General features: G+C 39.5%; 1 protein-coding gene across 2 annotated transcripts in view; it reads left to right on the forward strand.

The window, feature by feature from the left end:
- Nucleotides 1-21800, forward strand: part of CDKL2 (cyclin dependent kinase like 2) — a 56465-nt gene extending 34665 nt beyond the window's left edge. Inside the window, exons 7-14 of one of the 2 annotated variants that reach the window (XM_062198665.1) lie at nt 2718-2806; nt 6028-6163; nt 7313-7611; nt 8182-8275; nt 12065-12188; nt 12414-12520; nt 17199-17289; nt 19771-21800. In XM_062198665.1, coding sequence (XP_062054649.1) covers nt 2718-2806; nt 6028-6163; nt 7313-7611; nt 8182-8275; nt 12065-12188; nt 12414-12520; nt 17199-17264 — 915 coding nt within the window. In that variant the 3' untranslated portion in view covers nt 17265-17289; nt 19771-21800. Of the gene's footprint in view, nt 1-2717; nt 2807-6027; nt 6164-7180; nt 7249-7312; nt 7612-8181; nt 8276-12064; nt 12189-12413; nt 12521-17198; nt 17290-19770 lie in introns of those variants that run through there. The other variant, XM_062198666.1, reaches the window with a different exon arrangement.
- The last annotated feature ends 2439 nt before the right edge of the window (nt 21801-24239 follow it).

A 24239-nucleotide genomic window follows, 5' to 3' on the forward strand; every position in this document is an offset into this window, starting at 1 on the left:
CAAAGGCCTGAGAATCTGATCTATGTTGAAGTTCGCTAAGAAACCATTTAGTGTCATGTAGCATCTTTTAACTGTGAAAACATCCTCATCAAAAACATAAAAATACAGTGTTTTTTTTTTTTTTTCTTTTTTTGACAGGCAGAGTGGATAGTGAGAGAGAGTCAGAGAGAAAGGTCTTCCTTTTTGCCATTGGTTCACCCTCCAATGGCCGCTGCGGCCGGCGCATCTTGCCGATCCGAAGACAGGAGCCAGGTGCTTCTCCTGATCTCCCATGCGGGTGCAGGGCCCAAGCACTTGGGCCATCCTCCACTGCCTTCCCGGGCCATAGCAGAGAGCTGGCCTGGAATGGGGGCAACCGGGATAGAATCCGGCGCCCCAACCAGGACTATAACCCAGTGTGCTGACGCCACAAGGTGGAGGATTAGCCTGTTAAGCCACGGCGCCGGCCAAAATACAGTTTTTTTAATGCTTAACATTTAAAATGCAAGTTTTGTGTAAATGGAACAGAGAAGAAAAGTAGGACAAGAACATGAAAAGAAGGGTAAAGTAGAAAATACTAATGAGTAAGACTTAGGTTGTGACCTGTAGTATGTTGTCAAGGGGTCTTTTGCTTAGCTACTGGATGTACTGAAGCTATTTTATAAATGCACATTACTTTTTTTTGTATCTTTTTAAAAATTTTATTTATTTACTTGAGAGGCAGAGTTACAGAGAGGCAGAGGCAGAGAAAGAGGTCTTCCATCTGCTGGTTCACTCTCCATATGGCTGCAACAGCCAGAGCTAGACTGATCCGAAGCCAGGAGTCAGGAGCTTCTTCCAGGTCTCCCACGTGGGTGCAGGGGCCCAAAAACTTGAGCCATCTTTCACTACATTCCTAGGCCACAGCAGAAAGCTGGATCAGAAGTAGAGCAGCTGGGACTTGAACTGACACCCATATGGAATGCCAGCACTGCAGGTGGCAGCTTTACCCACTATACCATAGTGTCAGCCCTTTGTTTTGTATTTCACTAAGAAAGATGTTTGGGAAATTTTCACTTGGATCAAGTTGTCTCTAAAAGTTGACCTTTTAGGATTATTAGCTCAAAAATTTCTCATTAGTGAGGGTTACCCAGAGTATTGATAAAAATAATTATCTCTTGGGATGGTTTGCAGGTGGGAAGGAGGTTATGGGGGGAAAAACCACTATAATCCAAAAGTTGTACTTTTGAAATTTATATTTATTAAATAAAAGTTTTCTAAAAAATTTAAAAAAATAATTATCTCTAAAACACCTGGATTATATACTGTTTAATCAAGTTTTTTTTTGTTTTGTTTTGTTTTCCCTAACTCATGGGAAAAATGTAAACTTGTAACTAATTATAACAAATTCTTTGTTTAATATATTTCTACTTTCCTAAATAATCTTGTAATAGATGAAATACTGTTCATTGTGGCTTGCTTTATGGTATATCTGTAAAGGGATTTAAAGAAAATAAACCTAAAAAGCTGTTGTCTAACATGTATCCCTTTGGTAGAATCATACAACTTTTTAAGCATTTTGTTATAGAAATTTCAACATAGAATAGAAAACAGATGATAATCCTTAGTCTATCCATACTACTTTCAACTTTTTCAAGAGTTTTTTGAAGCAAATCCCAGACATTATATCAGTTCACTTACATAGTGAAAGTGTACAGTAACACATAGAAATTTTTCTGTTCATTTAAAGCAACTTATTGAATCTTGTCTGTTTTTGCTGGCATTGAGAGGATTTCAATGAATCACAGCAAGACCATGAATTAATATCTGTTGAAGCATGTAGCACATTAATAAGCGCAGAGTAGGTTCTGTCATAGGTTCTTTCCCTTCTGTTCAGCGATGATTTTGACTTTTAAAGATTCACAATAGGGGAGGGTGTTTGGAGCAGTGGCTTAGGAATGCCTGTATCTCGTATCAGAGGGCCTAGCTCAGTTTCTGACTATTTGACTTCCTGCTATTGCACAACCTGAAAGGCAGCAGATGATGGCTCAAGTACCTAGGGTCCCTGACATCCACTTGGGATGCCTGGATTGAGTTTTGGGCTTCTGGCTTTGGCATTTGGGGAGTGAACCAGAGAATGGAAGATTTCTCTTTCTGTCTCTCTACATTTCAAATAAAGTGGAAATAATGAATAAAGATGTTAAAAATTTACAGCAATTCCTTAATATTTTGTCTAATCAGTATTCCATATTTCATTGATTTTCACATCATTTCTTCTTACCGTTAAGATCCAGATGAAAACTGTGGATCCCAGTTTGTTGATTTGCCTTTTAAGACAGTTTGTCAGCTCTTCTTCATCTCTTTTTTGTTTAAACCTTGCAGTTTATTTGTTAATGAAACTAAGTGGTTCATCTCATAGAATTGTCCATATGATGTAGTTTAACATGTTCCTCTGTGTACCGTGTTTCTTATAATCTCATAATAGAGCTGAAACCTGACTAGAATCAGGTTGATTTTTTGGCAAGACTGCTTCATAGGAGGGTTGTATATTTCCATGTAGAGATAGTAAATGTCTGGTGGTCTTTTGTGTGTGTGTGATATTAGCAGTGATTGATATCATTATTTAGGTTTGTGCTTTTTCTTTATCCTTGGTTGCAAATGTCTAAAATCCATTGGTTATAAAGAATTTTCTATTTTTAGGAATTTAAATACAGGCAGTTTTTCTTGGGTATGAACGATGTGTATTCTTGGTTTTTCAGAAATGCTTACATGTTGACCCAGACAAAAGGCCCTTCTGTGCTGAGCTCCTACACCATGATTTCTTTCAGATGGATGGGTTTGCTGAGCGGTATGGTACTGACCCAGGTTTTCTATGTCATTCCAACCTAGAGTGAAGGAAGACTTCCAGATCAGTCACAGACAGCATTTATCCAATTTCTGTTCCTACGTACTTTTGCAAGATCTCAAGTGTCTGCCCCGCTTCATCCACCTTTTTTTTTTATTTTAAAGATACTGCAATTTTTATATACTTCAATGTTTTTTCAACATTTTGCAGCTGTTTGGCTTTGCAGCACAGCAATTCATACACTATACTGTACAAAATTACCAGCAAGACTGGAATGATGTATTAATAGAAGGCACCATCATGCTTATTACATTACCAGAGAACAAAAATACAGTAAAGACAATTTTCACTGTACACAGTTCAAAGAAAGGAAAAGGGGGGGGGGGGAGTGTGTTGAGCAGCCAACCATCCCTGTACTGAAGAGGGGCAGGTAGAAAAAAACCTTACATGTGCTTCCTCCACCCTTAACAATAATGCAGCTCCCAGGGGCCAGTCTCCTACATTTATACATTCATGGCCTTGTTTTTCATGAAAGAGGAATTCATGCTTTTCTTTCTGTCTCCTGGTAGTGACATCTGCCATTTCAGTCACTTATTTCTGTGTTGCTACCACCTGTGTGATACCATCATGTTGGGTACCAGTGCTATTGCAAAAGTGTATCTCCTGTTGCTGCCAAAGTTACACTACACTAAGTCTTATGATGCTGACACTGCAATGTGCCAGAGACCTTAAAGGGCCAAACCTGTGGTTGCCAAAGATGCTGGCATGGTTTTTTGTGCTGCTCAGTTGCTGGCAACAGTTCGACAGATAAAATAAAAATAGTGAGATGAGTGGTAGTGACATTGCTTTATATCCTTGCAAATGTCTTTAGTATCTAGCTTAATAAAAGGCAGCTGGGGTCTCATATTTATATCGGTATTCGGTGAGTGTTGATACAGTGTTTTTTTTTTATTGAAATATATGAAGAAACTCTGTCCTCACAAATATACATAGCTCTAAAATGAAAGAGTATTATTAAGTAGACGTTTAAAGATAATTGTGGATATTCTTCTTCAATTCTAAACCAAACCTCTGACAGTATTTTCTTAAAGTGTAGATACACTGTGGAATCAGAAATTTTATCAATAAATTTTTCTTCCTCTGTTAGATTAAAATCCATTTGTCTGTCTTGCCTTTAGAACATGTCTTTTACTCATGCATACTCTTTTAGAAACATAATTGTTTTTACAGTTTTGATTTATTTAGTTGAAAGGCAGAATTAGAGAAAGAGAGACATCCATAGAGACAGAGAGTGAGAGAGAGAGGGAGATTTTCCATTAGCTGGCACACTCTCCAAATGGCTGCAACAGCCAGGGTTAGACTGGGGAGAAGCCAGTAGCCAGGAGCTTCATCCAGGTCTCCCACACGGATGCAGGACCCAGCCACTTGGGCCATCTTCTGCTCCTTTCCTAGGCATATTAGCAGGGAGCTAGATCAGAAGTGAAGCAGCCAGGACTCAAACCAGTGTCCTTATGGAATGCTGGCATCGCAGGCGACCCTTTAACCCACTACGCCACAATGCTGGTCCCCCATGAATTCTTTTCTAGCATCATGCAAAATAATTTGTAAAATACTAGTTTTATGGATTATATAAATCTTAAAAATGTTTTTAATAGATTTTTTAAAAAATTTATTTGAAAGTATGACAGAAAGAGGAGGAGAGTCAAAGAGAGAGATCTTCCATCTGCTAGTTCATTTCCCAAATGGCCGCAGTGACTGAGGCTGGGCTATGTCAAAGCCAGCAGCTCCTCTTTCTAGTCCCCCATGCAGGTGCAGGGGCCCAAGCATTTGGGTCATCCTCTGTTGCTTTCCCAGGTGCATTAGCAGGGAGCTGGATTGGAAGTAGAGCAGGCGGGACTGGAACCAATGCCCATATGAGATGCTGGCATTGCAGGCAGAGGGTTAACCTGCTACACTACAATGCGGCCACCAAATCTTAAAAAATGTTTACATACTTACCATCATTTTTTAGTAGCAAAAGGCCACACTCTAGCTCATCAGGAAAGTCTTGGAAAGTATTAGGAACCTGTTAGGATCACAGTGGTGAGCCCAAGTTTAACAGAATTCTAATTTTTGCATAGGAGTTTGAATTTTATTTTTGACACAAATGTTACCTCTTGTTTTCCTTGAGTGACTAGCACACTTTGTTTATTTTTAAAAGGAAAATGACTGCCAAATGCCCCACATATTATAATATAATCATTGTTTTGGTGCCACTCTTTCAAGTAAAAATGCTGTTTCATGCAAATAGTTTTAGTTTTGCAAACGGTCACACAAGTGTTTTCCTTAAGACAACCAATGCACTTTGGTTTGTAGCAGATGTACTCATGCTCTCATTTTGTCACCCAGAATGTGAAAAAAACGTGTGTAACTTTGGTAAAATCAATACCTTTTTACTACTGTCAGGGACATTCTTAAGTAAAATTGCCTTTTTTTTTTTTAAACTTTTTTTTTTTTTACTTTTTGACAGGCAGAGTGGCTAGTGAGAGAGAGAGGCAGAGAGAAAGGTCTTCCTTTTGCCATTGGTTCACCCTCCAATGGCCGCTGCGGCTGGTGCGCTGCAGCCGGCGCACCGTGCTGTTCCGAAGGCAGGAGCCAGGTGCTTCTCCTGGTCTCCCATGGGGTACAGGACCCAACCACTTGGGCCATCCTCCACTGCACTCCTGGGCCACAGCAGAGAGCTGGCCTGGAAGAGTGGCAACCGGGACAGAATCCGGCGCCCCGACAGGGACTAGAACCCGGTGTGCCAGCGCCACTAGGTGGAGGATTAGCCTGTTGAGCCACAGCGCCGGCCGGTAAAATTGCTTTTTTAAAAGAAAATTGAGACTACGTGGCTATGAAGAAAACAATGACTTCTGGTTCAGTTTGATGTCACTGCTTGGATTCTTGGTAAGGTGCCCTCATTGTTTTGGTACTGAGTGCAAGTGCCACATGGTGAAGAGAACAGAATCTCTTTAAGAATAGCTTGGTCTTTACTGATCTCCTGGAAGGTTTCCAGGCATCCCCCACAGGTTTACAGATTGCTGTTTCGGAACTGCTAATCCGGGTCATGACTTTTCCCATTTTGAATAACACAGCCCAGTTTTGCACTCAAATTTTAAAAATAAAAATCTTGAAATTCAAGTTTTGCCTAGGCTTATCTGTCTCATCCAATTTATTTTATTGACAAATGCATTTTTATGTAGGTTTTCTCAGGAACTACAGATAAAAGTACAGAAAGATGCCAAAAATATATCTTTATCTAAAAAATCCCAGAACAGAAAGAAGGAAAAGGAAAAGGATGATTCCTTAGGTGAAGAAAGAAAAACACTAGTGGTACAGGTAAATGTATATGTTTTGAATTTTAAATTTAAGGGAAAAAAATGAAGTTTTTTTTAAGTTTTTTGAGTGGTCAACAAGTTGTTAATTTCTACCTTCATTGTAAAAACATGTCTTCTCTGTATGTATTACCTACTATGAAAACTTAATGTATAATGTTTGAGTGCTTGCTGCTTACCAGTCTATGCAATCATGCTTGTCAGGAAACCAAAAACACCAAGACACATGTATATATACACACATGTGCACACACAAAGAACACAAACATGCACACATACTCCACTTGTTTTCCTTATAGGATATGAGAGAAAAATATAATTTTAGAATTTTATATAAAGTAGAGTGTTTTGAAGTTGAGATTTGGCTATGTATTTTTTTTTTAAGACTTATTTATTTATTTGAAAGTCAGAGTTACACAGAGAGAGAAAGAGAGGCAGAGAGAGAGAGAGCTCTTCCATCCGTTGGTTCACTCCCCAATTGGCTGCAATGGGTCAGAGATGAGCCTATCTGAAGCCAGGAGCCAGGAGCTTCTTCCTGGTCTCCCACATGTGTGCAGGGGCCTAAGGAGTTGGGCCATCTTCCACTGCTTTCCCAGGCCATAGCAGAGAGTTGGATCAGAAGTGGAGCAGCCAGGACTCAAACAGGCACCCATATGGGATACCAGCACTGCAGGCAGCGGCTTCACCTGCTATGCCACAGCGATGACCCCTGGATATGTATTTTCAGTTCGCTTTTCCTGGTGAATTATTCAGAATCTGTCCTTTTTAAGGTAATTCTAGTCTACCACCAAGTGCCTCCCAACAAGTGAACTGAAAGAAGTAAGGGCTGTCAGTTTTATGTTTTGATGATTATGAATACATAAGAACATAAGTGACATTTTTGATACCTCTCCTGTGTTTTTCCCACTGAAATTTATGTGTATGTGTATGTATGTATCAGAGTTAGTTTGAATTGTATTTCTGGTCTTTTTGTATTTTTATAATAATGAGTAAGAATCTGGGTTTAATTTTAATTTTACAGGAAGAATGAAGAAAATGAGCACAAAAAGGTGATATATGTGAATTTCTGCTCTAGCTGACAAGTATTTTTTAGGAAGAGATGATTTTTCATCTTCCAAAGATTACTAACCTTAACATTTTTATTAATGGTCAGGATACCAATGCTGACTCCAAATTTAAGGATTCTAAAGTATTTAAAATAAAAGGGTCAAAAATCGATGGAGAAAAAGTTGACAAAGGCAATAGAGCTTCAAATGCCAGCTGTCTGAATGACAGTGGGACAAGCCACATCAAAGCAGTGCCTCCCACAAGCCTCAGAGACTGCAGCAATGTCAGTGTGGATCACACAAGGAATCCAGGCATGGCCATTCCCCCCCTTACGCACAATCTTTCTGCAGTTGCTCCTGGAATTAATTCTGGAATGGGGACTATCCCAGGAGTTCAGAGTTACAGGTATGAATTGGGAAAATATAATTAAAATTTATTTAAGAACATATTTGCAAATTATAAGTATTTGTCCATTCATCCACATTGTTTTACTCTGTATGAAGTTTATTTTTGTCAGATAACTGTTTCAAAAGACTTTTTGGCTTGTATGGTGAAAATTACTAGTATTTAATCAAAAGAATTTCCCTGAGTCCTAGGAAGTATGGTTGTAATTGTTTAAGGTGAAGAGAATCTACAACCGTTTGGTCTGATAATGTGAAAGGAGGTTGTCGTAAGAAAAGAAAGAGGTGGTTTGAGGGTGTGCTGCATGGTGTGACTATAAGCATGTAGTGGTACAGAAAAGTTCCTTTTGTGAATATTGCTGAAAGAAGGGTAATTTATGTTAGGAGTGGGGGGCAAGGTGGGAGGCATGAGGGTAGTGATCTGGGATAGGATGTTTCACAGATTTATGTGCATTGGATATTCGAGAGTAGGCGTCTAATTCTGATTAAACTGCATGACACTTGGTGCTGTGGCTCTTGATTTGGTGCTTGAAAAAATAATTACTGCTCTGTCTTAATTTTTTTTTTGTTACAGAGTGGATGAAAAGACTAAGAAGTATTGTATTCCATTTGTTAAGCCAAATAAACATTCTCCATCAGGCATTTATAATATGAATGTGACCACACCAGTGAGTAAACTGTTCTTAGTAGAAGAACAAATGTTTGTTAGTTCTTGACTTGTATTAATATTAAATATGGCAGTCAAGACCTGGGGGTTTTATTTGGAGACATATAAATAAAACCTCAATTAAGCATATATCATCCTAGCCTGTAATAGTCATAAGTATAGAATTCATTAGTCTGAAAGTTTAAATATAAAATATTGCTACAATGACATCTATTTTAATGTTTTTGGTAACAGTAAACTTTCCTAATCTGATGCTTATTGATTGTTCTTTTTTAAAGTGGTTGAGAAAATAAATTATCTTGTTATCTCATCCATCCTATACCTTTACTGGAAGTATTCTGTTTATTCCTATTTAACAAATATTTATTGATCATCTATTATGAGTAAGTCACTGAATGTCTTCATGGAGTTCATAGTCTAGTAGAGGATCAACAAATTAAAACATAGCATCAAGTTGTAACAGTGGAGGCATGTATGAGGTTCCCAGGTAGCACAGGATGGAAGATTATTATTCTCGACAGAATGCTGCTTTTTAAAAGAAGACGAATCATCATCATTCTTGTGCTCAATACCCCACACTGGGGCCAGCATCCTGGTACAGTGGGTAAAGCTGCTACTTGTGACACTAGTGTTATATATCAGAGCATCAGTTCCAGACCTGGCTACTCTGCTTCCAATCCAGCTTACTGCTGACCTGCCTGGGAAGACAGTGGGAGATGGCCCCTGCTGCCTGTGTGGGAGACCAGACGGATTTCCTGGTTCCTGGTTTTTAGCTGCTCCAGACCTGGCTGCCTTGGCCATTTGGGGATTGAATCAGCAGATAGAAGATCTTTCTTTTTTTGTCTCTCCCTCTCTGTCATTCTGCCCTTCAAATAAATAGATAAATAAATAAATCTTTAAAAATAAATAAGTAAATCTTAAGAAAAAAAAAACAACTGCCCTGTAGTATGTCATGAAATCTGGTATTGTGATGCCTCCGGCTTTGTTTTTGTTGTACAAGATTGCTCTGGCTATTCGAGGTCTTCTGTGTCTCCATATGAATTTCAGCATCATTTTTTCCAGATCTGAGAAGAATGTCTTCGGTATCTTGATTGGTATTGCATTGAATGTATAAATTGCTTTTGGGAGAATGGACATTTTGATGATATTGATTCTTCCAATCCATGAACATGGAAGATTTCTCCATTTTTTGGTACGGGCCATCTTCTACTGCTTTTCCCAGGCCATAGCAGAGAGCTGGACTGGAAGAGGAGCAGCCAGGACTCAACTGGCACCCATATGGGATGCTGCCATTGCAGATAGAGGATTAACCTACTGTGCTACAGCGCCGGCCCTGCACCCTATTGATTTCTTTGTGACTATTTGGGTTTCCTAATCCTCATCTGCTTTGGGAGATCATTTTAGTAACTAGGCTTTTCAAAGTAGCTGGCTCAATAACATTTTGTTGGAATTGATATCATCGGTAGCTGATAATTTTAGATTCTATTTCTGTTTATTCTTCTTTGGAAGAAGTAAGTAAGAAAGGCAGTAAAGATTAGTGAATATAATTAAGGAATGTTTTAGTGAGAAGTATCGCAGGCAGGGCTAAGCCTACTTTATCTTCTTTGTCAAATATCAGTGTCCATCCCCCATGCTTTATGTCCTGTATCTGAGATATGAATAAAGATACTACTTTAAATATGTATTATGTGCCTTATTTGGTATTCTTTGAATGTATAAATCTGATAGCTTGAACTTAATTAAAATTTTATTTTTTCTACTTGCAGACAGTGTTTTAAAACTAATTCTTTTATTGTATAGTTGATTTGAATCCAGAGCCTTAGCACATAGTCTGTTGCAAGAGTAGGCAGGGACTGGGGCTGGCACTGTGACTCAGTGGGTTAACGCCCTGGCCTGAAATGCCGGCATCCCATATGGGCGCTGGTTCTAGTCCCGGCTGCGCCACTTCTGATCCAGCTCTCTGCTATGGCCTGGGAAAGCAGCAGAGGATGGTTCAAGTCCTTGGGCCCCTGCGCCCACTTGGGAGACCCGGAAGAAGCTCCTGGCTCCTGGCTTCAGATCGGCGCAGCTCTGGCCGCTGCAGCCAGTTGGGGAGTGAACCATTGGACGGAAGATCTCTCTCTCTCTGCCTTTCAAATAAATAAATAAATCTTAAAAAAAAAAAAAAAAAGAGTAGGCAGGGACTGGTATTGTGGCACAACATGTTAAGCTGCTGCTTGCAATATTAGCATCCCATGCCATATTGGAGCACTGGTTTGAGTTCCAGTTGTTCTGCTTCTCATTCAACTCCCTGCTAATGCACCTGAAAAAGCAGCAGAAGATGGCCCAAAGTGCTTGGGCCTCTGCCACCCATGTGGGAGATCCAGATGAAGTTCCGGGCTTCTGGCTTTGTCCTGGCTCAGCCCCAGCCTTTGCAGAATTTGGGGAGTGAACCAGCAAATGGAAGATCTCTCTCTCTTTCTTCCTCTCCCTCTACCTTTCAAATAAGTAAAATCAATTTAAAAAAAAATAATAAAAGAATAGGCAGAAAATATAAAGAAAGGACTTAAAAACCTATTATAAGAACCTTGAAGAATTTTTTGCAGATTTGTGTAATTCATAAAATAGTACACTTGGGGCATCAGGAAACGTTAGTGGTTTAATGTTGTCATTATATATGTTTTTTATTGTATGTGTCTCATTATATATATATATATATATATATCTGTGATTTCCTCATATCCATGTGAATTTCTTTTATCAAATCACATAATCTCTCTATGCATCACTTCTTTTGAAAATGTAGAGAATAGGGCTTCTTTGGTTCTCAGATGAGAAAGATGGAAAGAGTGTCAAATTCATAAAGGTGCAGAATTGTGCTTCTGCTATTTCTCACTTTATTTTTCTGACTCTATGATCTATGAAGTAATAGTTCTAAGGAAGATTAGGAGAATAATTGAAGTTATATTCTTTACTTAACAAAGTATATTCCCAGGAAACTGGTGTCAGTGCTGCCTGGACAAGGACAGATATAGAAAATGAGTAACAAGATTTTACTGGGAAAATGAAAAAAACAAGCTAGGAGGAGAGGTGCTCGTACACATGGAGATAAATGGTTCACAGCGTAGACAGCAGCAGCTGTCTGCTGAAAAGGCCAGGAAGTGTCGTGAGGCCTGGCCTCTGTGGCCTGAAGTTACCAGGGCACTGATGCCCGGCATTAGCTTCTCACTGCTTCTCAGAACTGACACTGGAGATGGAGAAAACTTACAGCCACAGAGTTTTCCACTTGTTATCAATTTTAACAAATTCAGTGGGTGAAATTGTTTTCTATGTCATAAGCATCCTTCCAAGTTTTTATTTATTTATTTGAAAGACAGAGTTAGAGAGGCAGAGGCAGGGAGAGAGACAGAGAGAGGTCTTCCATCCACTGGTTCACTCCCCAGATGGCCACAATGACAATGGCCGGAGCTGCACCAATCCAAAGCCAGGAGCCAGGGGCTTTTTTGGGTCTCCCACACGGGTGCAGGAACTCAAGGACTTGGGCCTTCTTCAGTTGGATTCCCAGGCCATAGCAGAGAGTTGGATCAGAAGTGGAGCAGCCGGGGCCCATAACGGCACCCATATTGGACGCCAGCACTGCAGGTGGCAGCTTTACCCACTATGCCACAGCCCCCAAGTTTTATTTTTTAATGACTATTCTAGCCTTTCAGTTGCACAAGTTTTAGGATATGAACATAGTAGTAACAAAAGAGGGAGAGCCTTGCTTATATTGAAGCTAATTGATTTGTGTTAACCATTCTGATGACATTAGGTCTCTAGTGAAAAGAACCTCCTTCAGGCAAACAAGAAAAGAGGGGAGTACTCCAAGACAGATGTCCGTTTGCCTGAACTAAACTATAATCATCTCCCTGAACTAAGAGCCTTGGAAGGCATCGGTATGTTTACAGTGTTTTTACTTTTTTCATCCATTTGGTTTACATTAGTTACAATGTATGGTAAATAAACTAGCAATATTAAAAATAAAAATTCACAATAACTTTATATATTTAACTATGTACTTATATAGGCAAATTGTGTAACATACTGAAAGAGATATAGAATGTGAAATACTAACAAACTATATATTTTTCCCCACTGTTTATGGTTGTTTTTATCGATAGCTCGAAATTCTAGGCTCATAAGAAAGGAGAACAAAATTCTTTTAGAATCTCGAATTCCTTCTCTGGCTGCCATTGATCTGCACACATCCAACATTACAGTACATCAGGTACAGAAATTCTCTTTATAGGTTGGATAGCACTTGTGTGTTTCTCATATTTACTATTTTTGTATTTTAGGATTTTCCTTTAAGCACTGGACAGGATTTTTTTTTGGGGGGGGGGTCTATAAAACTTAACTTGTTAAGATTTGGTTTATGGTTCCTTATACTTGGTACCTTATTCCATTTATATTTACATAAACATTCACCAATGTAGAATAATCCATTTTTATAGGTGGGACATATGTATGTGTCTGTGTTTGTGTGTAGACTAGCGGTCTTCATGGAACCATGTGTTCATGGAACTATGTGTTTTCTGGTAATTTATAGTATTTCACTGCATTAACCACAAAATTATAACCTAACTTTCAAAGAGTAAAACTGTAATTGTGTTTATTCTTTCAAAATGAATTGTCTATTTGACATTTTTTCCAAGACAATCCACTCCATCCATGTTAAAAGTTTGTTATTCCATTTAGCTGTCTTTTTCTATAGTTTCTTTTTTTTTTAAAGATTTATTTATTTATTTGAAAGTCAGAGTTACACAGAAAGAGAAGAGGCAGAGAGACAGAGAGAGAAAGAGAGAGGTCTTCCATCCGATGGTTCTCTCCCCAACTGGCTGCAACGGCCGGAGCTGTGCCGATCCGAAGCCAGGAGCCAGGAGCTTCTTCTGGGTCTCCCACGCGGGTGCAGGGGACCAAGGACTTGAGCCATCTTCCATTTCTTTCCCAGGCCACAGCAGAGAGCTGGATGGAAGTGGAGCAGCCAGGTCTCGAACCGGCGTCCATATGGGATGCCGGCGCTTCAGGCCAGGACTTTAACCCACTGCACCACAGCACCGACCCCTCTGTAATTTCTTTTAACTCTTCAGGACATGTGTATTCCTGCTACTCTTATATCAACAATGGCCACATCACTGATTTTTCATTAAGAAAACTGGAAAACTTAAATTTCCTGAGTTAGCCATATCTTGCTATAAATGTTGAGTACGGATCATTGTACTTTCCTTTTACTTCTTCAGTGGGATTTCTCACCTTTGCTGAAAGTGGGCGATTTCTGTTTTCAGACTTATTTCCCCTTCCTCATCATGAAAGCATTTCCCTTGCATTGGATTGTACCTGCATGCTGCCTCCTCACCATGTGGATGCTTTTCCAGCTGTTGCTCTGCCATAGTCCTGGAGAGCGCTCCACAAACAAGGGTAGTTGCCTAGAGATGCTGGGCCAAAGATTTATTGCCACTGTTGCTTTGCCTTATCTCTTGCCGCCAACTTCTTTAGCCACATTTAATGAAAACGGAACAAACTTCTGTTGTGTGTGGATTCATCACTGTCACAGATTCCACACTTAGGTTCTACAGAGCCTCAATAAATTTCTTGTGTACTTCTACAGTTAGATTTCATGTTGCTTTTAAAGGTGTTGAATTCTGTACTTGCTTGTTATCAGTACAGTATTGTTCAGAACACTTTTCGGAGCTAACATAACCCAATCCAGTTTCATGCAGTGGAAGAAAGGCTTTGGCTGCCTTCATACTTCCTCAAGGTTTTTATTTGCTGTTCTACACTATTTATATTTATAACCTGGTTTTGGATTCATTAACCTCAATTAATTTGTTCGATTTCCAGTTGTATTTAAAATATAAGAAAGGAGTAAATAGGTGTAGCAAATTACATAAATCAGCACCAAAATAACTCGAGCTTGTAGGTGGAAAATCTGTATGGGAGGAGAAAAAAAAATGAGAGACAAAAGTAGAAGTCCTTCTGGTAGGAACTGTGACTTGCCTCATACTCTTCCTTCCTGGTATTCGTTAATCCATTGACCTACATTTTGCTTCAGTACATAAAGCAAACATTTTCACATTTATAAGGTCTATTATATGCCTTCTGGAACAATCAGTAAGATAGATTTGTATTATTTAAATACTGCAAGACCCATGGACTCTGTCTCCAGTCTCTCACCCTCTACACACTTACACATGTTATATATTCATGCTCATTCAAAGTTACACATTTAAGAAATATTTAGAGATGTTCTCTCCATCAGTGGTGTTTTCTAGACACATTAGGTAACACTAAATATATTTCAGAGCACCACTAAATAAAACAACAAAAGTAGTGTTTGTTTAGAATCGGTGTAATCACTGGATCTACTAAAAACTAAGTTGGTGCCAAGCAGATGGAAGGAAGATAAAGGATTATTTACAGATGGGATGACTTGGTGATTAGAGCAGGGGTTCTTAATCTTGGTAGCAGAATGAATGACCTAAGGAGATTTTAGAAGTATAGCTGTCTGAGCCCCACCTCCAGAGAGTCTGACTGGTTTGGAGTATGACCGGGAGGTTGCAATTGTTTCTTTGGAAATACTGTTTTTAATTTTGAAACAAATTAAAACTTCCAGAAAACATTGGAAGAAGAAATTAGGGCAGAATACCTAATTTTCCCCACACCATTAGAAAGTAAGTTGCCAGTGTGATGTCCCATCAACTCTGAATGCTTTAGTGTGTATCTCCTGTAATCCAGGACAGTCTCTTACATAGCACAGATCAGAAATTTATACTGCTGCTAGTCCCCAGACCCTGCTCAGTATGGCCAATTATCCTTATATTGTCCTCTACATTGAAAGGGTACAGTTTGGAACCACATGTTGCATTTAGTTGTCATGTCTTTTTAATCTCATTTGGTCAGGAATAATTCTTTAGTATTCCTTGTTTTTCATGACTATAACATGCCAAGGATGTTCCTTGGTTTGGATGTGACTGATGTTTCCTCAAGACTAAACGAAGTCTGATCATGTATCTGGTGGGAAAAGCACAGAATGGTCCCATGTTCTTTTTTTCTTTTTAAAGATTTATTTTATAATTTTAAAGGCAGAGTTACAGAGAGAGGAGTAGGGGAGAGAGACAGAGAGGTAAATCTTCCATCTTCCATTTGCTGGTTCACTCCCCAAATGGTTGCAACAGCCAGCGCTGGACCAGACTGGAGCCAGGAGCATCTTCCCGGTCTCCCATGTGGGTGCAGGGGCACCAGCACTTGGCCCATCCTCTGCTGCTTTCCCAGGCACATTAGCAGGGAGCTGGATTGGAAGTGGAGCATCTGAGACTCAAACCAGCACCATATGGGATGCAGGTGTTACAGGTGTGGCTTTACCTGTTACACCACAACACAGGCCCCACCATATTCTTTTCATTGCATCTTTTCTGGTGGTGCAGGATTTCAGATGTTCACTTTGATTACTTATGGTGATGTCCGACAGGCTTCTCATTATGAAGTTTCTTCTTTTCCCTTTATAATTAATAAGAATTTCATAAGGGGAGTACTTTGGCACTATGTAAATGTATTATTTGTCATTAAATTTAACATTTATTATTTACACCACTCTAGACTGATAGACTCCTATATTGTTCAGTGCATTATAATTAGTAACAATCATTAATCTTTAACTCTCATAGAGTAAAATTCACTATTTTTGGTGTATGTTTAGATAAATACATGGAGTCTTGTTACCACTATCACATTCAAGAAAAATTGTAGGTTCATCCCTTCCCCCCAAATTCTCTCCTTTTGTGATCAAGCTCTCTGCTTTCCCTAATCCCTGGCAACTACTCTTAGGTTCTGTCTCTGTATAGGTTGCTTTTCCCAGAATTTCATATTTGTGGAATAAAATGGTATACATTATATAGTTTTGAGTTGCTCTTCTTTGTCTTACGTTGCATCAGAGCTTCAGCCATATTGCTGCATTTATCCATAGTGTGTTCCTTTTTATTGCTGAGTAACATCCCCTTTTATGAATTTATCCATTTCCCAGCCCAAGTATGTTTTGGTCATCTACAGTTTTGGACAATAAAAAATGAAGTGTGATGATCTTTTGTATATACTAAAATGGTTTTGTGTGTGTGAATATAGATTTTTACATTTAGTTTTCTTAGCTGAAATTTCTGCTGAAATCTTTTGCCCATTTTCAATGGATTGTTGGATTTTATATATTTGCAAGCATTTTCATTTTCATTTTATGTGAAAGGCAGAGGGAGTAAGAGAGTGAATTTTTTAAAAGATTTATTTATTTGTAAGGCAGAGTTAGAGAGGGGGAAACATACACACACACACGCACACACACACACAGAGAGAGAGAGAGAGAGAGAGAGAGAGAGAGAGAAGTGATGTACTGGTTCATTCCCCAAATGGCCTCAATAGCCAGAGCTGGGCCAGGCTAAAGCCAGGAGCCTGTACCTTCATCATGGTCTCCCACATGGGTGCAGGGGCCCAAGAACTTGGGCCATCCTTCACTGCCTTTCCAGGTCATCATGGAACTAGATCAGAAGTGGAGCAGTGGGGACCCGTATTAGTGCCTATATGGGATGCTGGCGCCACAGTTGGAGGCATAACCTATTCTGCCACAGCACTGGCCCCTGGAATTAATCTCTTAACCCAAACACAGCGTTTTGAACATCTGTGATATCAAAAAGATGGATTATAATGGGCCATGGAAATGCAAAAGTGTTGTTTAACATAGTATAAACTAAGAAGTCAAAGAATAACCCTTCTTACACTGTCCTATTCCATGCAAGTAAGCAACCTGAGCTAGGAATAGTTAATTCTAAACATCTGATATTTGAATAATTGGATTTGGACTTTTTGGGGACTGGTGTTTTGCAGGTACTAAGAACCCATGATACTGTATTGCTAATTCATAGGTGTCAGGATCTCCCCTGTCAGATGGTTCAGAGGCCGATTCGCCTTGGATGGAGCACCAGCACTGAAGATCACGTGGTGGTTCTGATCTGGGTAGGTCTGATTTCTCATACTTAAAGCTGGGTAACCTCTCACAGGAAGTGTTTTGTGGCTTGCTGAATAAATTTTTCTCTTGAAACATTTCTTTGGTGATTCATTCCATGAGAACTCCTGATAGAGAAAGAATTGTGGCCGGCGCCGCGGCTCAATAGGCTAATCATCCGCCTTGCAGCGCCGGCACACCAGGTTCTAGTCCCGGTCGGGGAGCCGGTTCTGTCCCAGTTGCCCCTCTTCCAGGCCAGCTCTCTGCTATGGCCCGGGAAGGCAGTGGAGGATGGCCCAAGTGCTTGGGCCCTGCACCCACATGGGAGACCAGGAGAAACACCTGGCTCCTGCCTTCGGATCAGCACGATGTGTCGGTCACAGTGCGCCAGCCGTGGCGGCCATTGGAGGGTGAACCAATGGCAAAGGAAGACCTTTCTCTCTGTCTCTCTCTCTCACTGTCCACTCTGGCTGTCAAAAAAAAAAAAAAAAAGAAGGAAAGAAAAAAAAAAAGAATTGTGCTACTTAGAAAACTAGAAGTAGCCTTTGTCTGTGAGATGAAATGCCTTTCCATAGAGCTTACATCTCTTGCACTAATACCTTGTTTTTTATTAGCTATAGTAATGTGAATTCAGGGGAACAAGTGTTCAAGAAGCGTATGTACTTGTCTCCCTTATCAGTCAGTTGCCCTAGGAGCTTATAAAGCAAGATAGATTGATTACTCGACAATCTTTTTCCTAATAAAAAGGAATCATTGCTATTCTAAATGATTGTCTTGCTTTTAAATATAACATTTATTTATTTAATTGGAAGGCATAGTTACAGAGAAAGAAGGAGAGACAAAGATCTTCCAACTGCTGGTTCACTCCCCAGATAGTTACAATAGCCAGGTCTGAGCCAGGCTGAAGCCAGCAGCCAGGAGCTTCCCAGATGGGTAGCAGAAGCCCAAATACTTGAACCATCTGCTCCTGCTTTTCCCAGGCCATTAACAGGGAGCTGAATAGGAAGTGGAACGATAGGGATTTGAACTGATGCCAATATGGGATGCTGGCGTTGCAGGCAGCAGCTTAACCCACTGTGCCACAGTGCTAACCCCTAAATACAACATTTTAGACCAAAAACGCCCCAAACAGAACTAAAAAGGAGAAAGAAAAATGAGATCTCTTGAATGATAATAAAAATGAGATATTTTTAACTCAGTCTGGATCTCCCACATTGGTGGCAGGAACCCACCTATTTAGGCTGTCATCCGCCACCCCCCAGTGCCTTATTAGGAAGCTGGATCAGAAGCACAGAGTAGCTGAAACTCAAACTAGGCACCCCAGTATGGGATGTGGGCAACCCAAGCCACAACTTAACCCGCTGTGCCTTGGCACCCACCCCCACAAAGCAGTTTTAAAATCTGTGACATTAAAGGTGAATTTACAGGCCGACGCTGCGGCTCAATAGGCTAATCCTCCGCCTTGCAGCGCCGGCGCACTGGGTTCTAGTCCCAGTTGGGGCGCTGGATTCTGTCCCAGTTGCCTCTCTTCCAGGCCAGCTCTCTGCTATGGCCTGGGAGTGCAGTGGAGGATGGCCCAAGTGCTTGGGCCCTGCACCCACATGTGAGACCAGGAGAAGCACCTGGCTCCTGGCTTCGGATCAGCGCGATGCACCGGCCATGGCGGCCGTTGGAGGGTGAACCAACGGCAAAGGAAGACCTTTCTCTCTGTCTCTCTCTCTCACTATCCACTCTGCCTGTCAAAAAAAAAAAAAAAAAAAAAGTGAATTTACTGTGCTGTCATCAAAAGTATGTTTAATCCCTCATTTTGTAGGCCCTCTCAAGGCTTAGGGAAGAGGTATTTGTAATTCATTCATTTGGGTTAGTTCATGTGAACTATGAACAACTAATTCATACAAACTGTGTAGACTTCAGGGGCTGGTGCCATGATGCAGTAGGTTAATCCTCTGCCTGCGGCACTGGCATCCCCTGTGGGCCCTGGTTCTAGTCCCGGCTGCCCCTCTTCCAGTCCAGCTCTCTGCTATGGCCTGGGAGGGCAGTGGAGGATGGTCCACATCCTTGGGCACCTGCACCCGTGTGGGAGACCAGGAAGAAGCACCTGGTTCCTGGCTTTGGATTGGCGCAGCTCCAGCCATTGCAGCCAACGGAAGGACGACCCTTCTCTCTGTCTCTCCCTCTCACTGTCTGCAACTCTACCTGTCAAATAAATAAATAAAAAAACTTTAAAAAAAGGATTTTGTTTAAACTTCAGGCCCTACAGGACTTAGATCTGTTTTGTCAAAAATAGTTCGCATAAAAGGAGATAGTGTGTTATACATTATAGTTTTTATTGGTAATTATCCTAGAGATTGTCTTTAAAATCTTGGTTTTGATACATATGATGTACGATTTTCTTAGACTCCATAGTACCTACCAAAATTTGAGAAAACAAGTGAGGTTTCTAGATAGAGTATTTGTAAAATATTTGGCAATATATCCGTCTGTCCTTTTAGATGCTGCTCTAGCTCTTGGGATGCCACCCTCTTCCAACAAAGATGCTGATATCCTAGGAGGAGAGATGAGCGCTTTTGAGGGTTTTCTTCTGAACTGCTTTGTGTTTTCTAAGAAAGGCTTTGCAGAAGAAGGAACAACAAAGACTTTGAGATGTTTCAAAAGAAGATTGAACAAGTACTCATCCACTGTTATCCCATCACCTTTCAAGTCCACTGATGCTATTTCAAGATGTATCTAGAAAGAGGGGTGATGTGATTCTTGTTACATGAATGTGTATTTGCTGTTAGAAAATTGTGTATTTAAAGTTATGTAAGATTGAAAGTGAGTGAGAAAGAAGAGAGAGATTACAAAATGTCATGCATTGAACTTTGTGTTATCTGTATAAATGTAAGCATTTATGTGGGAGTGGGCTTGATGGGGGGTGGTAAGAAAACTGGGATCAGTAAGAGAAATTGTTTCCTTTACCCTAACTTAACTCCAAAAATATACTTTAAAAAATCTCACTTGTTTTTAGGCAGAAAGGGATGTAAGTAACTGCCATCCATGGAAAGATGAATATCTTTTAGTTTCTGTGATTACTGCTGATGTTTGGTCAGTGTGTTGTGACCTCTGTACTGGTATAAGAACTACTATAATGCAAATCTGGCAGTGAAACCTTTTATTTCTAATGATTTAGTGCAAGTCTGACATGGAGAGTCCTCTGTATTTTAAGATTCTGGTGCTAAATGTTCCTGTGCGGAAGAACATAATTGGAACAAAAGTGGAGGAGGAGGGGTTTGTACTGAAAAAAAGAAGTATACACACGAGATAGGAGATGGGGTGACCTGTGGGTCAGAATGAACTACTTTTCTCTGGGCAGTTGTTGTTGGACCGCTCAGCCAAGGAGGCTTTGGGATTGCACTCTTACCCATTGATAGTTTGAGAGTGAGACTAGCAAAGGAGTTCTTGTCCTTTTGTTCCTTAAACATTTAGGCCTTCCCAAAAGCTTTTCACCAGAGTGCAAAGTCATTTATCTGCATTCCAAACATCTTTTCTAATGTGAGGGTCCACACATTTTTAGTTAGGGGTTAAAACAATTTGGCCCCAGATTCTTGATTTCTGAGTTTTCAGCTATGCTCTGCATTTATCGTTTTAGAGAATAGTTGTTAAGGGAACCAGAATTTGTGTGAGTTTTTTGCCTTAACTGATTAATAGTGAATTGTTTTTTCCAAAGGCTATTGACTGTAACTTAGCCCATGAATTTAACTAAACTTTGTTCTATTACTCTTAGGAGCCTAAAATAAAAATTCTGACCTTAGATGTTTGACCCTCAAATCATAGGACATTCATAGGAGGCAAATAAGTGGTTCTGATATCCAAGTGCATAGGTGGTGTTTAAATTAAAAATTGGTCTTCATTTAAAAACTCTATTTTAGCCTCTGACCAGGTGTTTGACTAGATTATTATGCCTAACATGCTGGGAAAAAATAGTATATTGGCATTAATATGCTTCATATTAAAATACTATTATTTTTACTTTGAGAAATATTGCCAGTAAACTCTACAGCATGGAAAGCAGGCAATACTTAAAGCCAAATGGCACTCCAACTTATGTCCAGTGCTATTTTTATGTGAAAATACTAGCTCAATGCCTGAGGATCTAGGATCAGTTACCATGTGATTTTATACTTGTTTTTGGTATCTATGTCTATTAAAACAACTTGGAAATTTTAGAATTAAGGAACAAAAAATTATTTACTCTACATCCATTTTGAGAGTTGAAGATCATATCTGATTAGAACCTTGGCAGAATTAATAGAAAATAAAATTTTGAAAATTGGGGCTGTAGATAGTGAACGAAATTCATCCTTTTTTCAGCTTAAGGTTGTTTAATTTCTCTGTACCAGGATATGATTTAGTCACATGCTAATGAAATATGTATGTTGTAGTGGGAGACAATGGGCTTGCTGTGTGTAAATATATATATGTTTTAAAATTAATAAATATGATCTTACTAAGCTCCATAGATGGTTTTAATTTAGATTTATTTAATTAAGCAACTTTAAATAATATAAAAATAAATAAATATATGGTATTTAACAAATAGTTTTGAAATAATCTGTTAATTATTTTTTTTGGTGGGTGGAGACTTTGGAACAAGGGTAAGTTAATTTTTCTGTACAGCTGGTGATACCAGCAGCATGGTGATAAAATAACATGTCTTATAGAGACTGCCTGATAAAAGTTATGACAGACACAGGCTTAGGACTTGGTTCCCTTGATTGAGAATCCCTTGCTTGGTTAGAATGTATGGCACCCCATTGAAATGGGAACATAAAAATATATTTTCTTATGTGGCTCTCACTTTTGGTTCTTTATCTAGATTGTGCTACAATATAAGGCTGGATTTGTTCTAAGCTATGGGTCAAACTGAGCTGAAATGTGATTGACTTGTTTTCCAAGCCCTCGTCCATATAAGGAAACCACTGGCAGGGAAAGAGATGTATGCTCGTAAGATTCAAGCTGGTCTTAATGAATAGGACTAAATGGATTTTTATTTACTGTTCTGTGTTAAGTGCTTTGACATTAGAAAGAGACCCTTAACACTCTGCTATGTGGATAAAATGTTGTGTTCTCACATTGCTTCCTAAAGGGTCTTATTTTTTCTCTTGATAGTTTTAGACATGAAACAACTTGAAAATATAATTAACATGCGGCTTACCTACTTCTTAACTTGCCCTTCTGAGAAGTACGTTACCACAGATGTCGACATCATCACTCGTAAGTAACTTGTGATTTAGAGTTTTGTGTTTTTAGGGACTTACTTATCTCTGATGTTGAATGTATTATATACTGAGAAATTTCCTTCAAAAAACCACCCATGAAATGTCATTTTCCTTTGTTTTCAGTGAAAATTAATCCCCCTTCCCCATTGCACAGCCTTATTTAATTCCTTTGTTTGCTGCATTGGCATACAGGGATATCTATAGATGTAAAGAAGTTTCCACTAAAATTTTGGAAAGTGTATTGTCAGCTAACATAAATTAATATAGAAAAGGAGAAAGAAATGAAAGCACTGTATCTCACTTCAGCATATTTTCCTGACCCCAGACCAGGATGGGATCTCCTAACAGTCAGGAAAACAGACAAGGATAATACTCAACATCACTGCCCCACTAGATTGTCAGTGGCTCTGAGGATTAGGAACCACATCTTGTTTATCTTGTTTTGTTTCACACTGTCTAACACAGTGCTTTCTTCTTGCCAATGGTAACTCTATGAAAGTAGAAGTGTTATTCATATTTTACAGGAAAGATAATAGAATTAAAAAGTGTCACTCAATGATGTTGAAACAAATATATGGCCATGATTACTTAGATCTGGAATTCATGTTTTAAAAAAGCCATTCTTGTTTAGGTAATATAAACTTTGGAATTTCAGGCTCCTGGGGTTATGTGCTTTCTCATTTGCTTCCCAAAGAGGAGGAGAAGAGTTTCCCAACCAAACAAAACTTCACCATTCTTGAGCCTAATTTGTATAGTTCGTTTCTGAACCAGTTGCTAACTGTCTTAGACCTCAGGCCTCTGTTAAATTCCCTTGCCTGTGTTAACAGAAGCAAAGGGAAGTGGGATCATGCTGATTAGTTCAGGCTGTGGTAGCCTGTCCATGGCACACGTGACTTCTACAAGGCAGTGGAGACATGGAATGGACAATAGAAAAACTGTCACAGTGTCTTAAAAAAAGGTAAAGCATATTTTGGAGTAAATATTTATTTTATTTTCCTCTAAATATTTTTCTTACCTCTGAAAACAAAGGCAAACACTAGATTCAGATAATGTGAGTATATTAATGTGTATTATGGGAAAACTATGCATGGTTTTCAAAACTTTTTGTACCAAAATAGATTTATCTTTTAATTCCATGTCCTACATACTTTTTGAAGTACCCTTATATAGTCATGTTAGTTTTTATATATTCTAAATATATTATGGACAAAAAATTATTTTGTGTCAGGAAATGCAAGCCAGCCAGAATATTATTCTTTTCTTTACACTTGTCTTATGTAAGGTGGTCAGGTCCCTTTTCTCCTGTTGGATCATGGGAGGAAATAAACTAGTGGGAGATGAGCAGTTCTGCCTCTTGAGGGATGAATGCAATGTACTTGTGCTGGAATAGACAGGAATTATTTAAGAAGTGTTAGGAAAGAGCTATTGCTGGTTTGCCCAGGACTGCCCAGTGCTGCCAAGCAATGATCCAGAGGTAGCAGGCAAGCCCCATTCACTGTAAGCCAGACCCATCCCAAGCTTTTTATCCAAAAGCTAAAATCAGCCATGAATTTTACCCACAGGGTATTTTCTGTTCATTTTTTCATGCACTCAATTAATGGTCTTTTTCCATATCAGGGCACCGGGTTAAGGAGTACTTAGTCTAACACAGGCATGGCCAGCCATCAGATGGTCCCACCAGTGGCATGGCAGTCTCTAGTGGA

Source organism: Lepus europaeus, chromosome 8 (assembly GCF_033115175.1).
Source record: "Lepus europaeus isolate LE1 chromosome 8, mLepTim1.pri, whole genome shotgun sequence".
In the NCBI taxonomy this organism is placed as follows: Eukaryota; Metazoa; Chordata; class Mammalia; order Lagomorpha; family Leporidae; genus Lepus; species Lepus europaeus.